Source organism: Triticum aestivum, chromosome 4D (assembly GCF_018294505.1).
Source record: "Triticum aestivum cultivar Chinese Spring chromosome 4D, IWGSC CS RefSeq v2.1, whole genome shotgun sequence".
In the NCBI taxonomy this organism is placed as follows: Eukaryota; Viridiplantae; Streptophyta; class Magnoliopsida; order Poales; family Poaceae; genus Triticum; species Triticum aestivum.
The window spans coordinates 467276964-467285905 of NC_057805.1; the positions used below are offsets into that span (position 1 = coordinate 467276964).

General features: G+C 48.0%; 1 protein-coding gene across 1 annotated transcript; it reads left to right on the forward strand.

Annotated features, from left to right (window-relative positions):
• Window positions 1-4532: 4532 nt before the first annotated feature.
• Window positions 4533-8423, forward strand: LOC123100348 (probable flavin-containing monooxygenase 1). The gene is made up of 5 exons (XM_044522286.1): window positions 4533-5088; window positions 5199-5439; window positions 6529-6707; window positions 6831-7183; window positions 7268-8423. The coding sequence occupies exons 1-5, from the start codon at window positions 4612-4614 to the stop codon at window positions 7596-7598; spliced, it is 1581 nt and encodes a 526-aa protein (XP_044378221.1). The 5' UTR covers window positions 4533-4611; the 3' UTR covers window positions 7599-8423.
• The last annotated feature ends 519 nt before the right edge of the window (window positions 8424-8942 follow it).

The following is an 8942-nucleotide window of genomic DNA, read 5'->3' on the forward strand; positions in this document are numbered from 1 at the left end:
GCCTGGAGAAAATCACTGAAACCTTCCTGTTTGAACACCATTCTACTACCCAAGCCAATGAAGTAGGAGCAAGGAGTGCTCACATATATATCATCATCACCAGATTCCAAAGTAACTTCAAGGGTTAAAACGCCAGTCCTAGGAAAAGTCACAAACTCCTTCAAACTCCTCACAACAATACCAGGAATAACCTGACAAAAAACATCAAGCTATCAGAAATAGAACAAAAATTCAAAACTATAAATAGAAGAGATAATAAAAATAAATAAATAAACAGAAACAAAGAAAAAACAGTGGAAAAAATCTGACCATATGATGACCATTAACATTCATGGAATCAATCCTGTGAACAAAAGGACAACACGGTATGTAGACATCATCAAAGAGTTGACACCTCATGAAATACATCTGCTGATAATTAAGAAAAACACCACGGGTGTAATAACAACTCCCAACAAGTTCCATCTCGGAGTCGCTCAAACCATCAAGAGCTACAAAATATAATTACACAGGCTCAAGGGAACAGAAAAATCATCATGTGCAATAAAACAAGCTAAAAACTTCCTTAAAAATAAACCTTACCAACAGACGGTAAAGGAGACAACGCATCTCCACGACCAACACGATAAAAATCAATACCAATCCATGTTCCATAATGTTCAAGCCTAATGGTCATTATATCACGAGGACGAACACCATAATCACTGACCAATCGTTCCCAGGAAGGACCATGGAATTTGCTCCTCAACCGACCATGACTAAACAGAACACCATACAAATAACCCTCATTGCACTGAAAAGCAAGATCAGTATCTTCGTCACCCCTCCTTATGGCTAAAGCCCTACACTCCTCGATGTAACGAGCAAGATGAACTCTAACACTGCACGGAACATACTGCACAACAAATCAAAACAAGGATCATAATCAAAACCTAAACAGCATGAGCAGCACCAAAAGAAATAAGCGTGTGTGCCAAAAATTGAACAATTATAAAATGATATTCTTACAACACGCCTCCAACAACGCCGATCCAGGACCACACTGAACCCATCTACAGAAGAATCAACAGAAGAACACGGGCCACCAGGCATACGGCAAAAAGGACAAGCCATAACTGCAAGGAACACAATGATTATCAAGAACTAATCCCACAAAACCCAGTTGAAACTTGACATCTGATAGTGTTGGTAGTCCCCACCCGTAACTACCCCATAAATCTCCATATCCCGGAAATATAATGGGAACAAAAAGAGAAACGAAAAAGGAAAACAGGGAACCCACGAAGGCAACCGGTAGGGAACGGCGATCACGCGAACGGGGAAGCGCGGTCGACGCTAAAGAAGGACCACCGTAAGAGCAGGCAACAAGCGCGGCGGCCGGGACAGGGGCCGCCGTAACCACGCGACAAGAGCGGCGGCCGCGACGGGCGGAGACGACGGCAAAGAAAGAACAGTGCTCCACGACGGTTCGCCCACACCAGAGAGAAACAGATCTCAAAACAGATCAAAAGGTTTTACAAAACATTAAAAGTACAAGGACTAAAGTGAAAAAAACCAGAAAGGGAAACCGGAAACCGGAAAACACGGGAGACGCCGTGCGCGCGCCAAGTGTCGCGCGCGGAGCGCCTCGGAAAAGTCTCCCGACCGCTCCGCGCGTGACACTTGGCGTGCGGGGAGCGCTCCCCGACTAATCGTTGCGAGGAGCGCTCCTCAATTAGTGATTTCGCCGGAAGGCGATTCCCAGACTGGGCAGGCCAATGCATGTGGGAGGCCACAACCTCATTTTTCTGCTTTCCCACATTTTTTTAATTTTGTTTTTTGCTTCAGTTTTTTTACTTTTCATTATAATTTAAAATAATAAGTATATGTATCAAAAAATGTACATAAAACATTTGAAAAATGTTAATCAAGCATTTAAAATATTATATGAGTACATAAAACATTTAAAATGTTAATCAAGTATTTGAAAATGTTAATCAAGCACTTTGAAATTTTAAATGAGTAAAGAAAAATGTTTCCCATGTATATGAAAAAAGCATACAACAAAATATACAATGTGTATGAACCAAATGTTGATAATGTATGTTTTTAAATGTGTATATAAATTTTGATCATGTATTTAAAAATTGTTAATGTGTATAATCAAACATTGATCATGTGTTCACATTTTTTATGGCACTAAACTTTTTTTCAGACACAATGTACATTTCGTATACATGAGGAACATTTTTGTATACATGTTTAATATTTGTTAAATACATAATTAACTTTTAATTCTTATTGTGTCTACTTTTATTTGATTTATGTTGTACATTTTTATGTACAGGTTTAACAAGATCCATATTTTTTTCATATGAACAAAAGAAAAACAAAGAAAACCAAAAAAGAAACAAAGGAAATAAACTAAAGAATTGAAAGAAAAGGGCTAGAGAAAACCATTTCAAAAAGCATGGAAAGCAGCGAAAACCGAAAAGAAACAAAGAAAACCGATGAATACAAGAAAGATAAAAAACAAAACACCAGTCAAAACCAAGAAAGAAACATAAATAAATCAAAGGAAAAACAAAGGAAGCCCGATAAAGAAAATAAGAAAACTGGTGAAAAACAAGAGAAAAACAAAGAAAACCGACAAAGGAACAAAGAAACCGAAAAGAGGAAAAATACAAATAAACCCACATTCGAACCAGCGAAGTGATCATGAGCAAGCGAGCAACAAAAAAGGGAGAACACGGCCCTGTTGCTATGTGAAAGAGCTATTCCTTCGGGCGAGAGAAGCTGCCGGCTCACGTGAAACGAAAAATAGCTCTCGTGTTCCTCGTCGATGTTCTTCTTCTCTGCTTGACCGCTACCGTAGAGGGTTAGGAGTGGGCTGTACCCCAGGCCAAAAAAAACTGATGGGTTGGTTAATTTTCCCCAAGCCATTGTCTTGGCTGCCTACGCCCCAGCTTCGCCTTTGTGTCGTCGTGGCACTAGCCTATTGGAAAAAGGAGGGTGAGGTGGACCCACATTCTGAAATTCAAGGGGGTAAGAGCAGGTTTAGTAAGTTGGAAGGGGCCCGTCGGACCCCCCCTAATCAAGCATAGGTCTAGTATATTTGATCCGCGACCCCTATGGTTATTTCGGTAGTTGTATGTGTCCGGTGTCACACTCCCCTATGAATCAGATCGGCAGGCCCACCACACCCACGCCGGCAGTGCACCCGGTCTTTCACCCCGGCAGCCTCCTCGGTTTTGCTTATAGGTTGGAGTTTACGGGGCTGTTTGGTTCTAGGCCTAGAAGTGCCACATGTTGCCACACATTTCTTGCCACACTTGCCTTGGTTAGTTCTTCAAAATGAGAGCCACAAGTTGGCAAGCCTAAGGAAATCTTGCCACACTTTTTGAGTATATGTCATGTGGGGCCCTAGTGTGGCAAAAAGTATATTGCCTAAGGTAAGACTTGAACTAAACACCCTCCTAAGTTGGTCAAAGTTGCCTAACCTTAGGTGTGGCAACATGTGGCAACCATAGTCATAAACCAAACAGCCCCTACATCTATGGACATAATAAATATACAGTGTGTGCATTTTTTTAATCGTATGTACTCTTTTATAGCAACGTTTAAACGGTTTTAGGTGATGCGTGTGCACTCGTGCTGACTTTTGATGGTGGCATATATAATTCAGGCGGATGATAACTTATCAAAGCGCTCAATTTACTAGTTACCTTGTTGCACTACTTAACGTTGTCAAGATCTTGAAGACCATGGCACCAAGCCGCTAAAGCAGGAATACCATGACAGCGCGGCGTCCCCGTTGATAAATGTATATCGACAACTCTTTTTTTGCGAAAAGTATATCGACAACTCTACCAAAAAGGAAATTAGGTCGAATTAGGAGCTGCATTTTTTTTGAGGTTGTAGATCAAAACATTGATGTGTGTATACAAATTTTTTTTAAGAATGTTTGAACATTTTTCTTCCAAAAAAATCAATCTCATTCATCTCACCTAATATAAGATCTCACACAAGTTTTCCCTTTTTGTGCTGACTCCTGAGCGCTTTGGCACACTACCCTAAGCCGGGACTACGTCGAGTGCCGAGTGGAGGGAGCCTGCCGTTGGGCCACTGACAGGTGGGCCAAGTTTTAGTCGGGCCCACGAGTCAGTGACGGAACGGCACCCTGCCGCACAGCAGGGGATCCTCGTCCGTGCCGAGTGCCCGCATGCATGCAATGGAGAGAAATACTACTACCTCACGTGAATGCCTCGTCTCATGCAGATTCCTATGGCGTGGGCAGAGAACAAGGCGCCGCATCGCTCAACCAGTAGATGCCGCTGCATGGTATCCATGAGTCTGATCATGCATCCATGCCTAGTCTGTACGCCCCTGGTCTAGCGAAGGTGTGATCATGACTTTGCGTTGGGACTCTAATTTCTGTCACGGCCGGTGTAGCAGCATGCATGCTATGCAGGGGTCTTACTTCCTTTATGCAAAGCAAAATCCCTATAAATACCCTCAAGCCTTCTTCTTATCGACACCAACAAGCAGTTCTCTCTTGCACACACATCAATCGATCACAAGTTCACCACACACAACCAGAGCTCCATCCATCACCTCGAGTCGTCCACGGCCATGGCGCAAGGACAAGCAGCACGGGCCACGAGGGAGGCCGTGCCTCCGGTGTCCCGTGTGGCCATCATCGGCAGCGGGATCAGCGGGCTCGCGGCCGCCAAGCAGATGGCGGCCTACGACCCCGTGGTGTTCGAGGCGACGCCGTCCGTGGGCGGGGTGTGGAAGCACTGCGTGTACCGCACCACGCGGCTCCAGACGCCACGCGCGAACTACGAGTTCTCCGACTACTCATGGCGCAACCGTGACGACCCGGCGTTCCCGACCCACACCGAGGTCGTCGACTACCTCGAGGGCTACGCCGACGAGTTCGATCTCTGGCGCTACATCTCGTTCGGGTCCAAGGTGGTGGACATCAAGTTCCTCGGCGGCGCCGAGGCCGGGTTCACCGAGCTGTGGAGCGGCACCGGCAAGAATCCTCTCCGTGGCAAGCCCATGTGGGAGGTCGGCATCGTCACCGGCGACTCCAACACCGTTCAGGTACCATATATACTTTGACATGTCTTGCATGCTTGTTTCGAGATACTTAGCACCGTGTTCAGATCAATTCAATTGATCTCACGTGCATATTTTGCCACGGGAATGTGCAGTATTACAAGTTCGAGTTCGTGGTGATGTGCACGGGGAAGTACGGCGACGTGCGGCGGATGCCGGTGTTCCCGCCGGGGAAGGGGCCGGAGGTGTTCAAGGGGACGGTGATGCACTCGCTGGAGTACTGCAAGCTGAGCAAGGAGGAGACCGTTGAGCTGATGAGAGGAAAGAAGGCTGTGGTGGTTGGGTACAAGAAGAGCGCTATCGATCTAGCCAACGAATGTGTTCAGGCAAACCAAGGTGCGTAAAAGCATACTCCCATAGTTAGCTAGCTTCTACTGTGTGTCCAAATTCTCCCAAGAGGAAGTGCATTTTGTTATCCCTCAACTTATGACAATTCTCCTAAGAGTAAATTTTGTCCAAATTCTCCTAAGATTAAACCAGGTTTTGGTCGAGGAATCTACTATTCGATATTAAGTGTTGGGGCAGGAAGGTTGCACTAAGATGTGGCCAAAACTGTGCCACATCAAGTTAAAATCACGTTTGACCAAGGAAAGTCTGTCAAAGACTTGAGAGTTGGGAGGTTGCACTAAAAAAATCAGGGACAAAAACCACATTTCTAAGTTGAGGGTTGAAAATGCACTTTACACATCTCCTAAAACATGGATCGGTCGATTAACCGATTGTGTTTGCTTTGCTTTTTTTGTTGGGGCCAACTATAAGTTAGGTACCTGAAAATAAAAGTCCATCAGTCATTTTCAACCAGAGCCGTTAGGTCTTCATCCAATGATCAAAAATAGATTGCGCATTGTTCATCTTCTACCTCCCTCTCTTCTTCCTCGTGACACCGCCGGCCTGCCTCGTGCTAACCGTCAGCCTCCATCACCCGGGCCGGTTGGCGCTACCGCGCACAACCTCTCCGCCCCCGCCATCCATCTAGGCCTCGCCGCAACAGAGAACAACCCCGGCAATCCCCTGCACCCCCCCCCCCCCCACCACCACCACCCCCCCTAACGTCGGATAATGGGCCATGGCTTCGCCCCACCCCTAACGATAGATAGTGGGGTTGTCTTCTCCAGCGACTTCTCTGGCCAGGTCCGGTGTGAAGGAAGAAAGGGGGGAAGGAGGAAGGTGACTGCATGCAAGATAAAATTTCAGGTAGCTGATAAATAGCAAAGGGTGTGGCTAGGTCTAAGTCGACTGAGACTTAACCAAGTCTCGGTCAAGTGATATAGTATGTAAGAATAAAAAAAAACTGAAAATAAATTTTTTGTACGAATTTCCATGCAAAATCAAAGGAAGATAGCATCAACTGAGACATAACAAAAGTCTCAGTCAACTTAGACTAAGCAAAACTGAATAGCAAAACCTTGTTTTCTTTGTTTGAAGGCGACGGCGGCCAGGCGTGCACGATGCTGGTGCGGACCCTGCATTGGATGGTGCCGTCATACTCCATCTGGGGCTTGCCATTCTTCCTGTTTTACTCGACACGCTTCTCCCAACTCTTCTACGAGCGGCCCAACCAGGGCTTCTTCAGATCCCTCCTCTGCCGCCTCATGAGCCCACTGGTATGTATGTGTACGTCATAATTCGCAGGCGTGAAGAACATTACTTATTGCACAAACCATGCTTGCACAACTTTGTCATGACAGCACCAACCATGCATGCATGCATGAATTTTGGTGGTGCAGCGGGCAGGGGTGTCGAAGTTCATCGAGTCATACCTGTCATGGAAGCTGCCGCTGGGAAAGTACGGTCTGACGCCGGACCACCCCTTCGTCGAGGACTACGCCAGCTGCCAACTGGCCTTCCTCCCGGAGGGCTTCTTCGACATGGCGGACCGCGGCCTGGTGCGCTTCAAGAGGGCCCCCGACGGGTGGTGGCTCTCGGAGAACGGCGTCGTCCTCGAAGACGGCACGGAGGTGGAGGCCGACCTCGTCTTCCTCGCCACCGGCTTCGAGGGCACGGACAAGCTCCGGGAGGTCCTCCCCAAGCCCTTCCGCGGCCTCCTCGTCAACAAGTCCTCCATGATACCGCTCTACCAGTACGTGTATAGTACAAGTATGTCGTCTAGCTACACGTGCATGTAACCAGTGGCCACTGGCTGATGACTGATGTGTTTGTGCAGCGGCACGATCCACCCGCTGATCCCGAACATGGCGTTCGTGGGGTTCGTGGAGAGCGCGTCGAACCTGCGCACATCCGAGCTGCGATGCCGATGGCTGGCGGGGCTGCTGGAGGGACGGTTCGAGCTGCCGACGGTGAAGGCCATGATGGGGCACGTCGCCGGCGAGGCCGACGCCATGCGCCGCACCACGCGGTTCTACCGCCGCCACTGCATCTCCACCTACAGCATCCACGACGGCGACGGCATGTGCGCTGACCTGAGCTCCGCCACGCACCGCAAGGCCAACTGGATCGCCGAGCTCTTCGCGCCAAACAACAAGCGGGACTACTAGGAACAATAACTACATTTACTCGACCGCATCAACAGACGAGCGGTCGACCGCATCTATAGCTAATAATATCGCTAATAAGAATTTCTATAGACGTACTCTACTTAATATGCTGAACTACTGCACTTATTTCGACCTCCGTGCTGCGGGTGGGATGGGGGTGTGGAGCCTGACCAGGAGAAATCCATGGCCGGCCATGGCTGGCCGCGTCGGCAGCGTGCTCAGCCTCCCTCCACCCACCATCATCTAGCCTCCCGGGTGAAAGCCCTACCCTTGGTGGGCGGCGGCGGTGCTCTTGGTGCCGTTCTTCTTTTTAAAGGCGCCGTCTTTGAGAGTTGTTTGGTTGGTGAGCGTTGTTGAGGTGCGTTTGGTGGCGGCCATGGTGTGTCCTCTTTGTCCAAGCATGATGCTATCCCTCTTCTGCGGCCGAGCCGTGGGCAATTCTGCTTGAGGGAAGCTTTGGCGGCTCGTCGGCTGTGCGTGGATCCTCTCTATGTGGCCATCTTCCGGCTGCAACCATTGTTGTTCTAGGTGAAACATCTCCATCTTTCGACAGTGCGGCGCTTATCGAGCTAGGCGAGGCCACGAGGAGGTTGTGTCTTCCGTGCCGAGTTTCGTAGTTGTTTGGTGATCACATTCCCTGTTGATGTCGGCCATCCCTTCTCCTCTGTGCCAGCATGGTCCTAGTTCCCTGGTGCTTCGTTCTTGGAGGAGAGCCTCGATGTCTTCAGCTACGTGCTTCTCTGATTTATCCTTCTAGTTTGTAGCGTTTGAGATTATATTAGCTGATTTCTAATGCATATGTATCTTACCGGGTTGTATTTCCTTTCGTCGGTTCCGTGTGATCTGTAATTCTAGCCGGTTGATGGCTTTGTTAATTCAAATCGAGCTAGGCTCGATTCCCATTTCAGGCTGGCTGATGCATTTTCTCTAAAAAACGTACGTAATATGCTTCATCGGTATTGTACCGTGCTGCAAGTTGTTATATTATGGGAAACATTTTCGTCCTGCTTTATAAATAAAGCTACTAGCAAGTTGTTACGTTGCGAGGTGCTGGCCTTCTGCGCGTGCGGGGGCCGACTGGTGGTGCTACGGCCCACGTCTTGGTGGTGATGATTCAGATTTGATCGCGCAAAAGGTGGTGACTGTAAACTGTACTGTAGCGACTTCCTACGGATCCACGACGGCGGTGGTCATCAAGAGGTTTACGGGAGGATTCATCTCTCCAGATCCGGTGGTTGACTTAGAAGGTGAGATACAAATTATGGACGACGGCTTGGCGAAGAGGGGTGGTGTCGCATCGTGAATAGTTGTTGGGATCGCAAAAAAATGGCGGCGACAACACAT